Source organism: Motacilla alba, chromosome Z (genome assembly GCF_015832195.1).
Source record: "Motacilla alba alba isolate MOTALB_02 chromosome Z, Motacilla_alba_V1.0_pri, whole genome shotgun sequence".
NCBI lineage: Eukaryota > Metazoa > Chordata > Aves > Passeriformes > Motacillidae > Motacilla > Motacilla alba.
The window spans coordinates 13,534,138-13,556,966 of record NC_052046.1 but is presented as its reverse complement, the minus strand read 5'-3'; the positions used below and the strand labels follow the sequence as shown (position 1 = coordinate 13,556,966).

The window sequence follows — 22,829 nt, the reverse complement described above, 5'->3', positions numbered from 1 at the left end:
CATTGCAAGGTGTTTTGTAGGTGCTGTGCCATAAGTAAATGGATTACAAGAATAATTTAAAAGAAATTACTGTTCTTTCTCCTTCCTCCTGCCCTCTTATCTCTTACAGACACAGACAGTTTTAGCAGAGAGATTCATTGCCTTTTCATACTAATGTTTTCAAACATTTTTTATGTGTGTAAATGAAATGCCAAAATTTCCTTTGCATTTAGTAAGACTTCCTTTTTTCAAGTATTGGGTGCACAGTAAAAGGGCATTCAGATTATACCAATGTACTTTTGTGAGGATTTTTTTTTCCCAAAGGCATTACACTTCAATCAGCAAACCATTTACCCGCTTCTGGCACACACACAACTTCTGAAATCCTTTGCTCTCATATTTTTCCTAATTATCCTCCTTCTTTGTCCTACAGTTCCTCAGTGTGCAGCAGAAAGAAGGTGGTGCTTCAAACCAGTCTCAACTAAACTTCTCTAATTTATTGAAAGTTGCTCAAACAGCTTCTCCCTATAAGGTGAATTTCTAGAATATTTTATAGAAAGAAGTATTGGAAGAGAGTTCTGGTGGTGACTAATAGGTGCTATTCTCTCAGAGAGTTGAAACCCCTTTAGTGTGAGTGGTGAACCACATTCAGATGGGCTGCCGACGGCATGTGTGTGTACTTGAGCCATGTTTCTCAAAATGCTCTTTCTGGCTTTGCTCTTCCTGCAGGCAGCTTGGTTTCAAAACTTTTCTCTAGTTTCATATCTTCAAGACATCTGTCTCCCCACATGCAAGAAAATTTTCAACCTGAGATCCAAAGTCTAGTTCCAGGGAATAAAACTTATGCAGATCAGTGAGTATTTCTGACTGTCATTTTCAATAGAAAAAGTAGCTCCTGCTTTTTCTTCTCCTTCCACAACACTTGGCCTGTTTAGCAAACAAAATTATGTACAAAACTCTTGCAACATTGTAGGGAAAGCCAAAACAGTACTTGTGCAGGTTGGCTGTCTCCCATCAGCTTCAGAGAGGGGAGGACTTGAACAACTGTGACTCCTCAATCTGTGTGTGATTCAAATTATTTTTCACTAGACCATTCACAAAACTCCCACTGCTACTCCCCTTTCAACAGTGGAAAATTCTTCCAAAAACTGAATTCTAAAAACAGGACACAGTTTTGGTGTTTCTCTCTCTTCATATGGCTTGTGGAATAGCACATTAATGCTCATGTTTCTTTAACACAACAGTGAGGAGACTTCAGCATTCTACCTTTACAATTCAGCTGCTGCTGATTCATTTCCACACAGAGATTTCAAACAGAATACTTATGCCTAGAATCAATGTACATTTTCTTCTCATAAATGTATGTTTTCTGATTTTGGCAGGATTACATACATACACTTACAAAAATCTGTTGATTTACACAGAACTGCACCACACTTCAGCCGAAACAGAATCCTGTGAAAACAAAAGGCTACTTAACAATCTTCAAATTGAACCTAGCACTAATTAAATGCAATAATAAATACTTTGTCATGTTCTGCCACTGTGCTCTGCTCAGAAAGATTTTTTCTTTCATCTGCAGAGTAATGAAACTGAACATTGGGCTTTCATCTCCAGCTTCTTCCACTCCTCCAAGTCCATCTAAGCTTTTGTTTCACAGTGCCTTTGCAGGCAGTAAAGGCAGTGGGTTGCAAAGCTGTTAATCACCATGAGGAAAATACCTTGGATTTCCCCCAGGTGAATGAAAACAGCATGTTCACTCGTTGAATTAAGTTTCTGTTTTCCACAGCAGCAGAAATTGGAAATCTGTTGCTTCACACACACTAGAAAGAATATTTTGGTGAGGTCTGTATGTCTGTGTGCAGATTTGTGCAGAATTCTTTTGCTTTTCATTGTCTTGTCTGGCTGAGCCCCCGCTAATCTCCACAGGGCCTGGAGCCAACGTGAAGAAGAGCAGACACTGCACATTATAGCACAGTCATGCTCTGACCTGTCCAGCCCTTGCAAAGCACCTGTTAAAGCGGCTGGTTTGTGGATAGGACAGGGAATATCTATTTCTATAAAGAATTGCTTTTCTCTATTGCCCTTAAAACTTGTAAATAGAAAACTTGAGTATCTGAAAAAAAAAACCTCACAACAACTGAGATATATATTAAGGCAAAGTGATGGTATGCTGAGTTCAGTCTATGTGTCAAGGAAAGCAGCTGCCCAGTGCTATTGTGGGAAACACTGGGGCTTTGTCTGATCATTGGGGTGATGCTCTGGATTTGCAAGTGAGCCTTGGAATTTAGACTCCACTTTTGATGAGTAATCCTCCACCCTTAAATAAATACAGTGGATGACCCACAGTGCTTGCAGTGGTTGTTGTTGGGATAAGGCAGAAACAGCCATGCTCCCAGCTCCATGCTAGTCCTGCTGGCAAGGGTGCAAGCACTGTTGTTTCCTCCAGCTGCTCATCTCGAATGGCCTCATCCCTTCCTCTGCTGTGCTGCTGCGATCCATCTTCACTGGGCCCTATTTGACTTAGTCATGTCCAAAGACTTGTAATTTGACCCATGTGTATATTTCAACAGCACTCAGGATGTCAAGAAAACACAACCAGACTTTATCATCTTGAATCCCAAAAAGCAGGTGCTGAAGCACTCTTTGTTAGGCCATAACCATAGTAGGTGCTTCAGTGGATGAAGGCATTATTCTGATTAGTAAGCTACAGCATGAAATAAAAAAGGGTAAAAATGGTTAAATGGGAGGACCCTGCTAAAATACTGTCAGGTTGTCAGAGGCAATGTATTAAAGCTGCAGCCTTTATGAGCTGCTGGAATCGTGCAGCATATGCAGCATATTGGAGGGTGAATTGCAGGCTCTCCCTTCTGCTGATGAGCAGATGAAGGAGGCCGGCCAGAGCAAGACTGCACCTTCTGTCCTTTGCATTGGTTTATGATGCCTGTTGGTTACCTGGGAAAAAGCCTCTGATCCTATTTAATCCCTTGGCCTATGTAATCTCAATTTCTCCCCCAAGAAAATTGGGAAAATACTTTGTGGCCTAGACACTAAAATTTTTGAGTTTATATTGCAAAGAATAATGAATTTTAGTCTTAAGGGGATTGTACTCATATTAGGAATTCCTGATAGCTTTTATTCACTCAGTGTCGTATGGATCATTGCAAATTTAATTATCTTGATAATCCTGAGCTGCGCTGCATTAAATGAAACTGTTTTTAACAAGTAGCAAGTTGCGATGAACAGCAATTAGAGCCCAGTCCTGAAGGCAGAGAATTCTTTCAGAAACTGATGTCTGATTTCCAGTCTCTAGCTAGAAATATTTACAGATTTTTGGAATGGTTCACTAGGTACAGTGCAGTCATGAAATTAAAGTCTTAGGTGCGTAATTTAATTTTCCATGAAGTCCAAGGGTGAGGCAGCAATTCAAAGCAGTGAGATATGGAGATGAATCCAGAAAAACCAGGAGTTAGATGGCAGTGGAACAGACACTCTCTAAAGGAAAAGCAAGACCAGCTCCTCCACTCCATTGTCCCTAAGAATGAACATCCAGGGGCAGACATAAATCCCTGAACTTGATTTCTAAGCTCTTGGTGGTACCACCACCTTTGGATATCAACTTTCTCCATGCTTATCAGGGGGTCCTTTCCTTTCTTTGCTATCACCCACATTTTCCATTCTGCTGTTCTATCTCCTATTCTCTCTCACCCTGTTTTCTTGTGCTAGAAAACTAAAAATCTCTGGCTTCAGGTAAGAGGTTTTATGTTGTTGCACCTTGAGTAATGACCATGTAGTGTTCCATCACATCACAAAGTAGAGGGGGGAAGAGCAGACTATGCAAAAGCTTTCTTCTTACACATAATTGTCACCTCTCTTTCTCTAGCGTTTGTGCCAACCTGTTCCCCTAGAGAAGTCTGATGCACCACCCTTTTGTTTGGGGTTGACACACTGCCCTGCACCCTGTACTACCCAATCTGCAAATGCCAGGCTGAAACAACAGCACGGCTCACCAATCATGGGATGTGTGTAATTAAAAAGGAACAGGACCTCTCATCCACTCAGCAAGCACCAACTGCAGCCCGTGAAATCTGGCTGGCATACTGATTTGAGTCATGTGCTAAAAATCTGCTGACTATTTTCAACACCTTTTGGGAGTGCTTCATTACCATGCAAACAGCAAGAGCTTGTTTGAAAAGCCTCATCTGGGATGCAGACATGCATCTTTCATGAAACTTGACTCCAGTTTCCAAGAGCAGAATTGACCACTGTTAACACACTGCAGCTCCTGTTGAAAAGTCTTCTGTGTCATCAGTCATCTTTTCTATTTAAAAACAGAAAAGACTTTTCATCTCCAGTGGCTTAGGATATAAGTGCAGCAGGTGCATAAGCTATTAACCAACTGATACTAGTTTTACATCCAGGAGATCCAAAATCAGTGGAGTATTTTCATCATCTCACTGATTTTGGACTATTCTCTAACAGGCGCAGAAATAAAAATACTTATTATTGCCTAATACTCATTGCTTAAGCAGTCATTATACATTTATTTGCTTTCACTATTTTCTCATTTAATGAAGTTCCCTTTTAAAATGTTTTAAAAAACACTTACTACAGATCATGAACTGTTTGAGGGATGTCTACTCTTTTAAAAGTAATCATACAGCAAAGAGATAGAAACTATGTAATAGTACATATCTGCTGCTAGACAAATCCAGGATCAATTACAAAATAACATTCTAAATATCTTGATGGCAAAGAAACAGTTGTTTCTTTGAGTGCTTCTTTTTATAGCAGGTAATTTCCATACCTTGACAAATCAAAAAGTACTTTAATATCTATTTAGAAATACTATTTTCCACTTTCCTCTCCTTTCTAAATACCATGCATGGTAATTCTGAACTACATCTTAAATTGTTTACACATACAAGCAGATTTTGTTTCTGGTGGTCCACTGTAAAATCCTGCAAGCATTATCTACTTCTGATTATCTTATCTATTTAATTCCTGCAACTTTCACTGATTTTTCTGTGTATGGACTTGTTTTTATTTACCACTATGTGATAACACAATATATAGTCAATGAAAATAAATTTTTTATTTCACTTGGTTTGATCTTACATTTTTAACAGTCTTTACCCTGCCTTGAAAGTTCCTAATCTGTGCTAGTTGCAACGCCCAAGCAGACATGACATCATCCAAACAATCTTCTGGAATATTTTGTCTATTATTACTTTTTAGTGAAGATTCTAGTTAGACTTTTAGTGAAGATTCTAACTAGACTAGTTAGACTAGGTAGTATTATTTTTGTAATACAAAATACAAAATTTTGTATTCATGCAAAGGGCCGTGTTTTCTGACAAAACTAAGTAGAGTCATGGAGTATCTGACTGCCTCAAAAACTTCTCATTTCTTTTTGACAGGACTGGGAAACATAGCAGAGGAGAGGTTGTTTTGGGTCTTTCAAGCTTTTTTTTTTAAACTAAAGGTAGATCGTTTCATGCTGATAAGGTCTTTTGTGACCATGTCAATACTGTGTTGGGAGGCTACAAGGATTATGATCAGCACTGATGCTTCCTTCTGCATTGCCTGTGGTAAGCCCACCACTAAATTATCTCATTTTGCTTTTGTTTTCAATAAAACAACAGTTTTCTACCTAGACAATGAGCTCACATTCAAATGCTTGAATCAAGCTTTCTCTGCAAATTCCTAACCATGCCAAACGTGCAGCCTTCAAGTCTCAGAAACACTTATTCATGACAAAATGTTCATAAGCTTCTACAGAAACCTTTTAAGCATGGTCAAGCTGGTCTAGAAATAAAAAGCAATTCTCTATCTCACCCTTCCCTGCACCAAATTTGCATACTTTGCTGTGATCTGATAGCACTGCTTCTGAGAAAATAGGGTCTTTCATGTTCTGCCACTGCTGTTCTTGATAATGCCATTAGAGTCTTTTCAATAATGCCAACACAACCAAACCTCTTTGTTTTTAACCAAGTAAAAAAGTAGCCAAGTATGCTTTGATGCCAGGTGAGACATAGCAGGATTCTGCTTGACAAAGTTAAAAAAGAAAAAGATAAAGCAAACCTTCTTCCAGAGACCTGATATACACTCTTCAGAAAGAAGTATCTAAGGTGAAACTGATTTCCACCTGAGGACTGGATACAAAGACTAATTTGCCTTTTATCCTGTTTATTTCAAGCTTCCAGAATTTGGTTAAACAATCTGCCTTGTTATACACTTTATTTAATTTTCTGTATATTTTTTTGTAATGTCTTTGCTTTGGTCATAAAGTATGCAAGTAAAAACATGTGCTGTACCTTTATATTAACCCATCATCTTCCCAGTCAGTGTAATTTACCACAAGAGAGTAGGGATACTATTAGCATTATCCTGACATTTGTCAGCTGCTTGGAACAAATATTGTTTCTTCTCAGATTCATTACTAGCACAAGCAAGGATGCTCCAGTTTTCTTAGTAGAGAATAACGAATCAGAGTACAGAATAAACTACATTTTCTTCTGCTTGAAAATCAGAAACAGATTTGTTCTTTCACATAAAATGAAAAAATACTATTTTCCTGTTTCTACAAGGTTTCTGACTACTGAGGAATTTTGTAATCTGTTTTGACAGGACAAATACTGCTTAACAGAGCTTGCTTAATGAATGCAGGATGAGATTCTCAGAGTAGCTACACAAAGTATAAAATGGCAACAAAATACCTGTCACAACTTCTATTCGCCCATATGGCTATTGAATAAATTATCTCATTCAGTCAATCTACTTTGACTCTTTGAGATTTTATGTACTTGTCCCACTTGTTATACCTGTTAGCCATGCTAAGTAGCAAAATTGAGAATATCGTGGATCCACTGTCTTCCCAAGTAACAAAAATATAATTAGCAACTCAGCTGCAAACAACCCAAAAGGCTTTACTGCCAAATGTTACTGATAGAGTCACGGAAAGCCATGAGAGATGCAAATATGACATGGGAGCCAGCATTTGTTCTGAAAAACTTCTAATAATAGAAATGGGTAGTAAGAAGGAGGAAGAAACCAACCTCAGAAGCAGAATCCACTGAAAAAGTTCAGGTATTTAAACAATAGTAATTCTTCAGTTCCAAAACTCATTCCAAGACTCATTTTGAATTCATTAACAATATATTTAAAGTAAATAAATAAATTTTCTATATAATAGGATAGTCACAGAAGTACAATGCCCCATTAAGTAATTTTTTCTTTTACCTTTCAGGGTGGAATGTACTTCATGTAATTTACAGAAAAAGATCCTGTTAGTCCTTTGTTATTCACATGAATAGATGCCAAGGACATATGAAAAAGCAAACTATGTGATTGCTAAAATGAAAAAGTGTAACAGTGAATGTATACTGTTAAAATCCTACTTTCTTAAGAGAATAAAAACAACAGTACATCTTTGTTAATAGTGTAATTAGTTTTGAATGCTGAAGCAACATTCCTGTTGGCTAAATTACTCTACTTTGCCATTCCATGGAAGCAGAGGTGTCTCTGTTCATACACACTGCAGACTGGAGACAACACAGTACATGATGAACAGATAGCACAATTTCAATTTTCCATCTCTTCATGGCATCTTCAGTGAGCTCAGCAGAGCTGTGAATAAAAAAAAGCAAAGATGGTATTTTCTTGTATCTTGCTTTTATTTTTTATTTTACCTGATATTTTTAAGCTTTTAAATAATTTCATTCCTGGAATCTACTTTCCTTAACAGTTCAGACTTGCTATCTGTAAGGATTTCAATAATATAGCAAAAAATGTGATTTTTTTTGTTTCTTACTGTTTTTAAATAGGAACAAAAGCTTGTATGGATATTCTGCCTTTGATTTACAGGCTATCATTGTTTATAAATCAGTGAAAATTAGTCAAATAACAGGTTTAAACTAAACCACAATAAGCTGCTTTTTAATCAAGATAAACAGTTTGCTTTTTTTAATTTAACACCTCCCAAGCAGATATACAAATACGTTTTTCATACCACTGAAAAGCTAAAAAAAAAACCTTTTTATTTGAAGTCAAAACTTCCAAGTCAGTGTTTCTCAGTCTGCTCTATAAATGTTTCTCACTTTCTGTCCCATAAAAGTCTCCTTTCCTATCCCACCTCCCTTCAAATTAAGCATGTGATTTAAGCCTGTGATTCCCAAGTTCACAGAGACTCAATGACAGATTTTAAGCCTTCTATCTTGGATGTTACATTGCACTAGAAACAGAGGCTGACCTCTTCAAGCATGATTTGTGTGAGACACGTTAGAGTGGGCCAGTTTTCATGATGCAGAGTATCCATGGTTTTAAAATCCAGACTATGAAGAATCCTATTTTGGGTGTTAAAAAAAAAGAAGATACAGAAGCCCGAATTACTTGCAGAAGCAAATGCCAACAGGTTTCTAGTCAATACAGAAAGGGATATTTACAGGTCTTCATCAGAGTAGAAAGCACTACTGAAAGGTAGTTTTAGACATTATTATACATATTAATACATTTTAAAGTGATGAGTTTGCTGGTATTTGTTTTATTTTGCTCTGAGCTATCCTGAAAGCTTCAGAGATCATAAGAAATAAGAGAGAGAGACCATAAGCACTAACAACATGTTTAATCTTTCAAAAAGAAGTATACTTCAGTTTTCTTTCAGAAAAGGTAGGCCACATAGTGAAATGGATGAAAGTTCATCAGCAATTTTCCAGGTGACCAGTGCAATTCATGGACAACTTTGCCCCCTAAATAAAAAATCTGATTTGATTTAATCATGTTGATAGAAACATTAATTGTGCCTTCTGGAATGTTCTTTAAAAATCTTGAAATTTTTACTAAAATTTCTACCATTCTTTGAAGATGATGTAATGTAACATCTTCCACCTTTATGTGAGTAATAGCTTCCATGTTTTTAGTGAGGTTTATGTCTTCATATCCAGAATGTGGATTTGTCTTTTTTTTCATGCTTGCTAAGACCAGTGATTTTGGAAGGGGCAGATTAGCATCTTCATACAGAGGAAGGAGAACTGCAAAAACTTGACAGGCCCTGGTGGCTGTTTGCTTTCTCCTCACCCTTTTACATGTAGTGTTCAAATCAGACTCAACATCTCCCCCAAGGTCAACCGTATGATCACATATACCCAGTCAAATCCCTTCTCAAGAGCTATTTCTGTTGCAAAAAGTGAGTCAGCAAAATTTCCTTTATTTAAATACCTCAGAAATAGTCACTCACTTTTCATGAAATTGTGGCCAAAGGATGAGTTTCTCATCGTACTTGCTCTGGAAACTTTAGATAGAATGAGAAGGGAGGGCTATTATTAGTTGTTCCCTGAAGTTTTATTTTCAAAACCAGCTGTAACAGAAGGGTTTGAGTAAGAACACAAGCTACAGAACCAGACCTGACCCTTGTAAGAATTCAAGGTGAACTGATAAAGTGAACTTATCTCAATCGTGGCTCTATCTAGGCACTGTTTTTGACAGCTCCACCATATGAACTTCTAGACATGTATGAACAACTTTCACAAAAATGGGTAATGCTGAAGGTGAAAAGGCCACGTTTGTTCTAACAGTTCAAAATGGCTCACAGAGCTTTATAAGGTTCATTCAATCATCCACCCGGAGGCAACCATGCAAATGCTTCCTTACTGCCCATGCTAAGATGTTTCTCCAAAGACAGACTGGAGATGATAAGAGAAAATACTACTTTGGATCATCCTCAAAGAAGAATAAAAAATTATTGCCAAAAAATTAGATCTCCACGGCATGTTCAACTAAGGTGCACCGATTTTTTTTCCGTGTGAACAACCCACTGCAAAAAGAGACGCTCGTATCAGGGGCAGATGAAGCTGCCCAGGAGCCGGCTGCGAGGGATGTCGAGTCCCGGCGCGGGGCATTCAGCCGAACTATCGTCAAGGTCAGGGAGGTTCTGCTGAGGCCCAGAGCCACCAGCCGCCAGCCGGGGCCCGGAGCGCCATCCCAGGCACAGATGCCCGGCCCGCGGAGCCCGGCGCCCCAGGGGCGGGCTCTGCTGCCGGCTCCCGGCCCGGCCCGGGGCGCTGGGGCCCGGGGCCGGGGCGGTTCGGACCCGCCACGACCGGGCCGTGACGCCGCTCCCTCCCCGGACCCCCGCGGTACTTGGCGGCGGAATCGCCCTCCGAGCGTCCGAGCTGAGCCCGGCGGTGCCGTCCGGCCGCGCCACGCTCGCAGCCGGCCCCGAGGGCTCTCACGCCGCGCCGCGGGGAGGCGGCGGGGGCTCGGCGGGGCGGGGCTCGGCGGTGCCAGGCGGGCGGGGCTCGGGCTCGGCGGGGCTGTGGCGGTGGCAGTGGCCGTGGCTGGGACTGGGCGAGTTGGAGCGAGCGGCGGCGGCGGTACAGCTGCGGCGGCAGCATGGCTTCGTCGCAGGGGAAGAACGAGCTGCTCTTCGCCGACTGGATGGCAGCGCTGCCCGGCAGCCTCCACACCACCCCGCTCACCAACCTGGCCATCCCCGGTGGGTGCTCCCGGCTGCCCGCTCCGCGGCCGCCCTGCGCCGGGAAGGCGAAGCGCTCAGCGCGGTTCAGCGCTCCACGCTCTGGGGAGGCGGCGCGCCCCGGCCGTGCTGCCGCGGGGCTCCGCGGAGATCCCTTACCGCGCTGCCGCGGGGCTCCGCGGAGATCCCTTACCGCGCTGCCGCGGGGCTCCGTGCCCGTCCCTCAGCGCGCTGCCTGGCACTGCCCGTGGGAGTGGGTGGGAGCGAGCGGGGCACGTGCGGGCTGAGGCGCCGGCGGGACGCGGCTCCGGCGGCCCCGCGCTGCGAGCGGCTGCGGGGCGGCGGGTGCGGGGTGCGCGGCTGTACCTGGTGTCGGGGAGGGAAGGGAGCCTGTTCCTGTACCGCCGAACTGGCGTAACAGCCCGAGCAGTAAACCTCGCCTGGGACCTAAATGCCACATACTGCCCCTTTCCCCGTAAACTTGTGCGGCGAGGTCGGTCGGAGCGGGGACGGACGCAGGGCTGCGGCTGCGGGAGGGGAGGCAGGCTGCGGCAGTGTGCGGCTTCATGTCATGTCGCTGTCAGAAAACGCTCAATCTCAACACAATTTTAAGTAAGATGACGGATGGCAGGTGATGGTGTTCAGACTACGAACTCTTTTCTGTATTGCCTCAGTTTTTGGTTTTTGGGTTTTTTTTGGGGTTTTTTTTTTTTTTTTTTTTTTTTTTGTAAGATACTAAGTATGGTTGTGGACTTAGGCAAAATACATGTTAGAATCCAAACCAGTAATTGTTTCAGATGATCTCTGGTTTGAAGGAGCACCTCAAGGTTTTGCAAGACCTCTTTACCAGCATCCTTCCTCTCTAAGGTGTCTAACTGGAATGGGGTTTCAGAGAGGCTGAAGCTCTAATATCTTTTAAGCTTCTTATGAGAAATGTTCGCTTCTTGCTAGTTTCGTGTAGTAGGTGCTCGTGTTACACCAGTTTTTATAGTACTAAAGATACTTTAGGACAATGTAATAGCAACTGATATTTGTGATAATGTGTTTTCTATAGTTTAATTTAGACACAGGTGTGCCCTTCTAAAATTAAGTGTCTCTTAGTTACTTATGGTTTACACAAGCTATATTTAGCATTTTACTTGCTTCACTGAGTGTTGCTGTTAGTTGAGTTTATCCTGTATAAAATGGTGTCCCTCCAAGGCATAGGAGCCCAGCATCTGCAATTGTTCCATCAAATTCTGTTGGAGCTTTAAAAATCTTCCAGTGTAATAACTTTTCATTAACCCACAAACTGTGGAATGCTCTTATGGAATATTGGCATGATGAGAAATTATTCTCTTTGGGATGCATGGTAGTTTTTCAGGTTAAATGTATTGTTTTAGAGACTTTTTCCTGGTTTGAGGAGATATGATAAAACTTAACTTGCTTCCAGATGCAAAAATTTGCCTTTGTTATGCATCACCATTAAGTGACTTCCTTTACTGAAGGAAGCATCATGAAACTGTTACTGGTGCATCTATCTCACCATCATCTCTCTGTTACTTTCTTACTGTCCACAGTTTTTCAAAGTGTACATTTCTCAGAGCTTTGGTGGTAATAATACAAGATTTTACACCTTGTTGACATGTTTAAATAAAAAAACAAACAACAAACAAACCGATTTACGGTGGGCTGTGCCGGTTAATCTCAGTATAGCATTTAGCAGTAGGCAAGTTCTGCAGGCTGTAAGTGAAGAGACTGAGCCCTTACCTTGGCAGAAGTATTTTGTTCATGTAACAGCAATCCACACAGACTTGCTTTTTGTGAAATTAGCAGAAAAACTTACATGATTTGAGTGGCGTAGTGTTAAGACCTTTGAAATTTGTCCTTCTGTTAGTATAAATTGACACAGACCTTTTATCTGCCTGTCTCACTTTTAAAATGCCAGGTTTGGAAAATAGAGTCTTATAGAGAGGGTGGCAATATAGTTCATGTGAATTTGTCAGTTGGGGAGCATGGCACACAGACTAGAGGTATCAGTGTAGTTTAAGCACTGTCTTTTAACTGTAGATTTATTATTATATTCAACATACAATATGGACATGCACAATATTAAGGAAAAAGGCTAACATGGGGTTCCTTTCATCCTTCAAGAAGAAATAACCTTTTGGACATTCATAATATTTATATGAAAGTTTTCTCCCATATGTCTTCAGCTGAGCATTAATAACATGTACATAGTAGCTGTTATCATATAACTAGTATTCAAGTAGTTAATCAAGGAATGTGTGTAATCCAAACCTTCATGTGTCAAGGTAGTGTTAACTTGTGAATTTTTCACTGTTTCTGAAGTTAATGGTTAAGAACTAAAGTGTTCATAACATTTTATTTACATTGTCTTTTTTTTCCCTCCATACCAGAAGAAGTTAACAGTACTTTTTTATTTTTTTTATTTTTTTTTTTTTTTTTTTTTCCCCAGCAGGATTTAATTTTCCCTTGTGCAGTAGGAATACTGATTTTGACCTTATTTCAGCTGGATGAAATGGATGAAATTCTGTTCTGGAGCCAGAGTCCCAACAATGCTAATGTTGAAGAAAACAAACTATTAGCTTGAAAATGTTAGAATGAATTTTCCATTACAAAGGATGTTCCATTGTATTAGGGGGGAGGTGTTGTTTTAGAAATCATTAATACATTTCTCATTGTCTAGAAGGAGTGCTTCAAACTGAGATGATACACTCAGTTGTCTTTGCACAGACATGCTTGTATCATTTTACCTGGTGCAAAGAGAAGCACAAGTCCCATCATACTCTGTCATGATTGTATTTAAACTATATTGTTGATGGAATTTTCTGTTCCTAATATGTTTAAAAGCGTTGCTCACACCCTTTTATTGTTCAGTTGCTAAGCTTATGCAGGTACAAATTTATACTATTTACCACCCCTTACACTTTTCTAAATAACACATCTGTGCTGGATTCTTCTAGTATTTCAGCAAGTTCTTCTACTCATTTCATTCTCCACAGTTCAAGTTAGGTCCTTTTGTTTTCCTAACTGCAGGTACCCTCTAGATGAGACAGAAATCTGTAATATAGCTTGCGCCAGCTTTGTCCATCAGAAACTTTTCTATTTTAATTTCTTCCACATAAGAGGATGCTGCATTTTCTATGAGGTTTTTGCCTTTCTTTGAGCTGACTATTTCTGTGTTCTCTTATGCTGCAAGTGGCAGATTTTCCTCAAGTGATAATGGTAGCAAATAACAGTATACACTCTTTGGAAATAAAATGATCTGCTAGTTTCCAGAAAATGCCACACAAATTTAATCTTCTATTGCTATGACAATTAGAATAATGAAAGGATATATTCTTAGGACTTTGGGTCAAGGTGTATGTCTTCTAGTGCTTGCAGACTGCCTCTTGTGTTAAAGGATCTGCCTGGCTGAACTCTCAACAGTTTTTCTGAGAAAAAGGTAGAGGACTGTGGATTCTGGTCTTTGGGGGAAGGGTATCTTCAGTATTTGATAAAATGCGGCTTTGTGCCTGTGCCTCTTTGACCAGTATAAGAAGTAGGTTTTTGGATGCATTGCATGTATAGGACTGAAATCTTCATGCTCTCAAGCTGAGGCTGAAAGGTGAGGTGTGGAGAGCGTATGTATTCTGCTGTGTCAATGCACCTTCCTTAATCTGAGCTGATCATATCAGTTACATGCAGTGCAGTAAATAGACATCAGTAGGCAGCATTTCCTTATGAATTGTTCCGCTTACTGATCAATAAACTTTCTCACTGACAGTCTTTAAATATGTGTCTAGTTTAATATCAGAGTCTTTGTATGATTAATTTGTGCAATCATTGTTGCCTTTTCCCCTGGTGCTGATATCCCTAGACTCTGAGAAGTCCATGAGAATAATTTATGACTGAAAAGAATATTTTCTTTCATAAGTAACTCATCCCTCCACCAAAACTGGTATTAGCCCAAGATTCTGCCATATGAGCAGTCATGATGCGTGCTAGGTGCGTGTCTGTAAAGCGTGGGTAAAATCTTCTGAATGAATTTAAGACCCAGAATATCTCTTGAATGCATAACTTTCTGGAGCTGTGATTCTTCAAGCTTTTATTTCTGATTTCCTTGTGCAGATGAACCCTCTGACCTTAGCATATGTTCTTGTTGCTCCAAAATGCAACGTGAACAATACAATTCTCATGAAGAGTATTTTCCCAGGACCATATTGGCTTCTGTCATTTTTCAGATGGGATTTTAAATTTTTTTTATTTTGACATACAAATTTCTTTGTCCATCAACTGGAAAGCAATTGCTACACACAGCAGAGCTAGCTTGGCTCACCTCAAATAAGAAGCAAGTTGTCAGGTGGAATTTTTTAGTACTACCCATCTTAAGAAAAAGGTTCTGAGACTTGAAATTTCTATTTCCCACTATCATCATACTTTGCAAAGAAAGAGCAAGACCTTATAGGGAGTTATTTTACAAAGAGGAGGATGTGTGGTAGTGCCAAATGTCAAAGATGTATTAGGATATTGAAGATGGTAGGGGGAGAGTTGGGAGAAGAAAGTTCATGCAACTGGACTATTTCAGCCTTTTTTGTGAATGACAGCGCTGCTGCATTTACATAACAGCTCTGTTTCAAGTATTTTAACTTCCATTGTAATAGCTTGCAAATGTTCAAGTGATATTTTGTTTCTTGGACAGACATTCCCCATTCTCAGCCCCCTGGGGAAATTCTTTCACCTTAAAAAAGGCTAGAACTTCTTCCTTTGGGTTATGTAGACACACAGCATTTTCACTGTGAAAATGTTATTAGGAAACTCTTTACTTTTGATCTTGAATAGCCAATGATTTGGATTTGGCTTAAGAGTAGAAGGGTGATTGTCCTTGAGATGCGGGATCTGTTATGGCCTTTTCTGTGTGCTCCCGGTCAGCAGAATACCTCTGCTTCACTTGCCTGGGTCCAGTTCTGTACAAAATTAGCTTTGCCTAGAACTCTAAACTGATGATGCAGGTGAACTTATAAATAAAACTATAATGCAAGTCCCTCATTAGCTTTTGACATGTATATGTACCTAGAAGAGTTCTTTCTTTTTCACTGTGCCTTGCACTCAATTTTCAGTGGTTTTCTACCAGAAGTAAGTACCTTATGCTTTCTTTTTTTCTTATCAGAAAATGAGCAAATATCCTTATAACTTTTCTTTAGGATAGATCTTTTTTAATTTGTTGATGATCTTTTTACATCAATCACTTTTATCCACAAAACAGTTTGTCACTGGCCTTGCACGTGCTAATGTGTCATTTCCAACTCTTTCAGAAATATTTCTGTGTGATACAGTTTCCTGTGGTGTTCGCCATTAATTTCTCCTGCTGTGACATGTTTCTAGCGCACACAAAATAAAGCTGTTTGTTTACTCACACTGCCATAAAAATCAAACAGTTCAAACCCTTCGGTTACTTGCCCATCTGCTACCAGAGGTAATTTGAAACTGCCTTTGCTTGGTTTCCCAACAGGGGCTGTTTATTGATCCAGCAATCTCTGTCCACTGTGCCTCCTGCAGCTCAGTTCCAGCAGAACTGCCTTCTCCAACCTGCCTTGCATCCTGCCACCATGGCAGGTGTGGCAGAGGGAGCAGCTTTGTTGCCATCTGGAATTATTTCTGTCTTTCCAACTCAATGAACTGCTGGGGTTTTTAATCTCTTGTCTGAAAATTTCTTGACTGTTCTGTGTATCCAAACTTCCCTTACCTTCTGACAGTCTTTGACTTTGTGTTTGGTGTGTGTTTTATGTTTGGTAATTTCCTATGGTTCTTACTATACTGCAACTTGAACTCTTGTCTTTCATGCAAAATGGATCTTGCTTTGAAGATGCTCAACTCTGACACACTCTCAACTGTGTAAGTAGTTTAAAATGCAGATCCTAGGTAGACAAAGTTTTGCAGACTGTAACTTTAAACCCCCTAAGAGTGCTGTGCAATCTCCTGCTGTTCTGTATAGAAATAATAATTGAAATGCTCACTACTTGTTAGAAATTAATTGTATATAATTTATAAATAGCTTTCAGATTTAGTAGACAGGTTTATGTTCTACTCTTCAAAGAGCAGCCAGTTCCAGGGAGAATTAACTTTCATTCCCATCTTATCCTTTCTTCAAAGTAGGTTCAAATTATAGGTGCTTAATTTGTGAACAGATCTCCTTGTGCAATCCCTACAGTATAGCCCTTGGGACACTGCAAACAATGTAATTGGGAAGAAATGTGGTTCAAAATCTGAAGGTTTGGATTTTAATCTAAATTTTTGCAAAGTTTAATGCTTTTTTGTTTGACCTACTGTAGCAAATCTTGGTTTAATCTTTTCCATTATTTTGAATAGCTATATAGTGTCAGCTAATAATGATACCTAAAGGCCAAAATATATAATGCTTTTTTAGAAAGCCCAGGTTTCTATTTTTCTATCTGTTTTAATACCATCTCAGTTTTCACCATAATCTAATTTAAAACAAATTGCTAAAACAGTTTTCAGATGCTTTGCCATATTTTGAAATGCTATCCCTCTTCATATTAAAAAAAGTTAATCTTTGGCTCATTCAATCTCTTACCTGGTTAGCTCACATATCTCATGCTTAAATACTTTGTGTTTCAACTGTGAAAATAAAATGTTGCAGAATACTTTGGAACTATAGAGAATGTAAAGAAGAAATGGATTTCATTTGTTTTGGTTCCAGGCTTTGTTCCCTTCCTTGTATGTCACTTAGGATGTTTCAGATGATTGGAGATACATGACATGTGCTGCTGCCATCAAGGCAAAAAACTCATCCATGAAGTCTACTGCATTATGAATTTTGCTTGTAATTTAAAAAAGCCAGGGTAAAGGGCACCAAACTAATCTAGCCTTTAATAAATTCTGTAGCCATTTTTTTAACAGAACAAACTCCAGTGAGATGAATAGTATACTTCATGCTTTACCTTGCTGTCATGCTGTTGTCCATAGTAGTTTTGTGTTTGAATAGAATTTTTTTTTTAATCCTGTTAAACACTTGGCTTTTATTTATACTATGGCAGCTATGCAGCTTGGTTTTATAATTATGAAAGGTTGCTAAACTGGGATTTAAGTGAGAGTAAGAAAAATGTTGAAAAGATGAGTTACATGTAGTGCTGTGCAATCAAATTGATGATTTAGAGCCTCAAAGGTTATTAGTTTGTTAGCTTTGCTAAATCCTGCTGTAATCTCAAGGAGACCACTGATACTGAGGCTGGCCTTGCTCTTAGGAGAGCTGGGTTAGGAAGTCTGCTTAGTGGGTTATGGAAAATTTCACTGACCCCTAGGCTGTGCTGTGGAAGAAAAGGTATTTGTTTTATACTGCAAAGCTCACAAAAGCTTTTGGTGGAGTGCTGCTTTCCATCCATTGTGCATGCTACCCAAAACTTGCTTTATCAATGGGGAAGTTTGAGCAAGTGCTCATTCTAGGTGCTAGCAGATTAATCCCAAGAGAGTTGCTATTTTAGGATTAGTCTTCTTTCTTTCTGTTGAAACTCTCAAATTTTGCAAGACTGTTCTAGTTGTGTAGATCATGTTCACGAATACTGTATTAGAAGCCATGCAACCTGGGGTAGTGATGTCTCTTGTAGTTCACATGTGAGGATGGGTATTCCCATCATGTGATCAAAAAATGGGAGACACTTGGATGGGTTCCCTCAGATTTGAAGTGCCTGCATCTCCAGAGGGGCTTATTTGTGTGTGGTGGGCAGATCAGGAGATCACTTTGAAGCTGCTGCAGGAGGCAGTTGCCAGTTACTTTTTCCATTGCTGGAAAGCAATGAAGATTGTGTTGGCACTCTGCATGTCATGATGGTAGGAGTAATTCAGTCACTGGGGTAAAGAGGCTGGATGAAGCTGGTTTTGGATAGAAATTCCCACTTAACCTAAGCCACAAAAAGGGGGAGGATATTAATTGGAAGAGGCAAAGATCTAGCTTGGACACTGAGTAGCAGATGCTGTCTTTGTCTGTTTTCATCTGCATTCTCATTGCATTAAAAAAAAACCAACACTTTTTTTTAGGGGGTTACATCAGTATTTTTTTTTTTTATAGATTGGTATATATTTTGGTATGTTTAAATTCAGGACACTTAGACAATATGAATGCAAACCTGGAATTGTTTATTTTGGGCCATGTTTGTGTGTTAGTTTGTTTGGTTTTGTTTTGTTTATAATGCTTTAATTTCGCCTCCACTTTGTAGTTGTCTCACCATTTCCGTGGTTGAAGTGAGACTTTGCCAGTGGTGTGGAAATACTCAGTTTTGATGAACTGTAATCTGCAAAGCACTGCTCAGTTGGAGTTCTGCCTTCCTCTGCTTCTGGTGCAAAATTGACAGCCGTTCTTCTTTGAAATAGGAGAGATCACCTCAAAACAGGTCCTGTCCAGGATGGGAACGGGGAACACATGTCTAGACATGCCTCAAGGCTTATCTAGGAGTGCAGGCTCTTGCTGTGAGACGGAGCTGGACTCATGCCGTTAGCCAAGTGTTATTTCATGCATGTGCCGGGCGAGTGTTTTGAGAAACACTTTATAAGCAGACAATACATAAGGAGAAAACAAGCCAGCTTCAGTAATTTTTGGATTTATAATTGGGCAAACAAGCCAAGCAACACTGTGAAGGTCATGAACAGCACATGTACAAATGAATGCTGTTGCTTCTGGTGTGCATGAGGCAGGATTTCCTTTAGAAATCACAGCGTGGAATATGGAGAAAACTGGGATTTCTAAGACCAGTTTTAATGAACTGGCCAGCAATGCGTCAGACTCTCCTTGCTGAAAACAGTATATGAACCAATGAAACTAACCCTGACTTCTTTGAGAGCTTAGGATGATGTGATGGTGGTGGTGTCGCTAAGAAATGGCTGGCTTTTGTGCCATTATGTATTTGGCCCTGTCACATTATGTATTTGGCCCTGTCACATCCTCCTACCCTGCAGGGGTCAGAGCAAGTCACTGTAAGGTTGGGTGATCTGATCCATGTTGGGATTTCAGTTCCTAGCTGCTTATTAATGTGCTTTGTACACCACAGAATTCTTACTGTTTCCTTTGAGGCTGCATCCTTCACGAAACCAAGAGTAATCTCTGCTTTTGGAAAGTGACTTCAGTTTTGCAGAAGAGCCCTGTTTGTATTTGGATTGAAAAAGGGTTTAACTGGGTGAAGGTGGAGGTCTAGGACCAGGGGGAAGTTCTGTGCTGAAGGGAGATCAAAGGTACAGTAAGTTCAGTGCCTTGGCTCTGGTGTCATCTCTGATCTATATCATAGAAGAAGCTCAAGGACCAGGTGAGAAAAAAGGGATATTCCCCTCTGCACATATTCCTTTACCCTTCTGGCCTGTGTACTTTTCAGAACTGGATTTTACCTTTTCTCAGCATGGCTCTCCCAGATATGCAAAGAGAGATAAGGTTTCTTAATCTTCAAGCCATCTATATTAGGCCGTAAATTACCTTGAATTTTACCATGGAGAAGGAAGATGATGGTGTTTTGTTGTAATTTTTAGGGTTTATTAATTGGTTTTGTATTTCAAAAGGTATTCAGAAGTGCTGATAAACAAATTAAATTCCTTGAAAGCAGCTTCTCCAAGTCGAGTGAGAGATAATGTCTTTTCATTTTGAAATTGCTGTTGTATACAAGAGCATGCTGTTCTTGCAATGCAGAAGCCAAGAAGCAAAATGCAATCCCTTTTACATCTCACTTTTCATCAGTTGTTACTTCAGCTCTGTCTTAAGAGTGGGGTACAGGCCAGAAATAGTTAGAGGATATGTAAAACCAATAGAGATATGGAGAAGTGTTCTAATTGGAAATGACACTTGAAAGTAAGTGGGGGTAGGATAACGTGCCTGTTTTTCTGCCTGCTAGATTAAAACAGCGCTTAAAAGTTACATGTCAGACAAAATAATGTGTTTTAAAAATTCGCACCAACTTACAGACAAACCAGGAATGATCCAGGATGAAAGAAGGGAGCTACTGTGTTTAAAGTGAAATTTTTTCATAAGTCCTAAGTTTTCATCAGTTCATGGTTCATGTGCTTTTTTTTCCTTTGGATTAATTTTCAGCAGTTTGTTGCATAACAGGATTCACTCACTAAGAGGTGAAATTTTAACATGAATCTAACTGAGTCTGGTTTTCCACTGCCTTATACCATGTGTAAATGCAGATCTGTATGAAACGTCACTAAATTAGAGCAGTAACTGTATTTTTACTTTGTGCACTATGCAGGGTGGAACTGAGTCTGCCTCAGTTAGCTCTTGATGAATAAATTGCTCTGAACAGCTGAAGAAAGCAATGCTGACTAGATGATGAACTTAAATATGGCCCTCTAAAATACCCACTGTAATGCATTTGTCAAAAAGAAAAGTACCGGCTTATGCTGCTTATAGTCTTTAAGTGAACCATTATTAAATAGCTACATTAAAGAAAAAATAATCTATCTTCAGGTGAAAAAATCACAAGATTTACAGTTCAGCTTCATCCAAAAATTCTATTGTCTTTGCTTATGACCTAAATATAAATCAGGGAACAACAAGAGAAAAGCAGGTTTTGGGATTTTACCTATTGCATTGCAAAGTCAGCTGACACATACACTGTGATGACTAATGGTGCTATATCAAACCCTTATGTACAGAAGAGGAGGATAGCATATAGTCTAATTGATTATTTTGAAGCTGAAATACCACTAAGTAATATTTTGGGTTTTATCTGTATTGTAGTGGTGTTTGACGTAGCAGGCCTTTCAAGGACTTGCTCCTTTTTACTGTAGAAAAGATAGTGTATTAACATTTATTTGTAATAATATGCTTTAGTATTTAGACCAAAGTATTTCAAAGACAAGCTAACTTATTTTCAATGTCTCAACATATCTTTTAAGATATTGATGTAATTGAAGTCTGGAGAAGTCTTGGAACAAGAGTAAGTAAAGGTTGAAATTTCTGGGTTTTGTCTCTCAATGCAGATGTAGTGGTTTTTTTTCCTGGAATTACTATGGAATTGAGATAGGCATTGAAACAGAAAATACTCTTCAAAAAGGGCTTTAAAATTTGGGTTATTTGAGGCTGCATATGGTTCTTTCATAACAGCAGTATTGCTCTGTTTTCTGAAGCCCTGGAACACCAAGGCTCATCATATCTCTTTTGAACAGCTTCTTCCAGAAGACCAATCCTCTTCCTTTGGTCTCTGATCTAGGAGTGATTTTCATGTTGCATTGCTGTGTGATGGCTTGAAAATACATAGTTTAAATTATGGTGGGGAGAATAGAAGAGTAGCTGTCAAAACCACTGCATGGATATTGGTATTGCATTGAAGATAAGGATTTATGGAGTTTTTGATACCTGGACTGAGCACTGAGAAGAGTAGTAGAGCTGGAGATCCTTGAGACATCACAGTGCAAGTGATCAGCCATGGTGACTTTGACATTAGTCCTGCCAAGTAGATACAGCTCTATACCAGCATGTGAAAACACCAGTGACTGGTGGAAAGGCTGGTCTAGGACAGAGCTTCTGACTTCTGCCTTTTGCTGATGCTTGAGCCAAAGACATGGGCTTAAAGCTTTTCTGAAAAAAATGGTCAGAACATGGAAAGTGTGTTCATGTTGTATACATCTCCATTACCTTCATATTAAACACAAATTATAAAGAATTCATTTTCTCTATCATGACGGAATGTTTTCCATGTTTTGTTGACAGGAAAACTAAATTACTTGATTAAAATAAGGGATGCTGAGGCAGGAATAGAAAATGAACCTGTGTTTTATAGATCCTAATTTAGTGACTTGACCTTTAAGCCATGCATTTTCCCAAGCATGGAGGAGAAAAGCTTCTTTTGACAGCAGATGCATCAGGTTTGTAATGTCTTGTACATGAGGTTTGTGTGCTTTGCACTATGTCATACCAGCAAGGAAAGGAAACATTTTTCACAGGAAAGCAACACGTGCATCAAATGTGATGGCATACAGAGCACTGCATTGCATCACCCGCCTCTGAAGTGGTCTCTGAAAAGAAGGACCAGTCAGAGGTGAAACCAGGCTGTAAGTGGTTTTGCAGCTCTCCATGGATTAGAGGGTGAGCTGCAGGAGATCAGGTTTCTGGCCTCACTTGAGAATCAAATAAAGGGTTACAGCAGCTCCAGCTAAATTGGAAAGTTTGCAAGCTCTGCAGAGCAAGGGAGGCCACTTAGCAGCACAGTCTGAGTTACATTAGGGGTTGCATGTGCTGTCTTTGAGTTATATACTGCCTTGACCCTGCACTGGATGTTCCCTAGTGGCATCTGGCAGCACTTCTTCCTCTTTCAGTCTGGAAACCACAGAAAGGTGGTTTTATCTGCATCTTTCAGTCACCTGTGCAAAGAACCAAAGAGTGGAATTGTTTCCT

At 39.8% G+C, this 22,829-nt stretch overlaps 1 protein-coding gene across 1 annotated transcript in view; it reads left to right on the top strand.

Annotated features, from left to right (window-relative positions):
* The first annotated feature begins 10,273 nt into the window (after window positions 1-10,273).
* Window positions 10,274-22,829, top strand: part of PLCXD3 (phosphatidylinositol specific phospholipase C X domain containing 3) — a 74,546-nt gene continuing 61,990 nt past the window's right edge. The window contains exon 1 of the mRNA XM_038125086.1: window positions 10,274-10,471. Coding sequence (XP_037981014.1) covers window positions 10,369-10,471 — 103 coding nt within the window. The 5' untranslated portion in view covers window positions 10,274-10,368. The remainder of the gene's footprint in view (window positions 10,472-22,829) is intronic.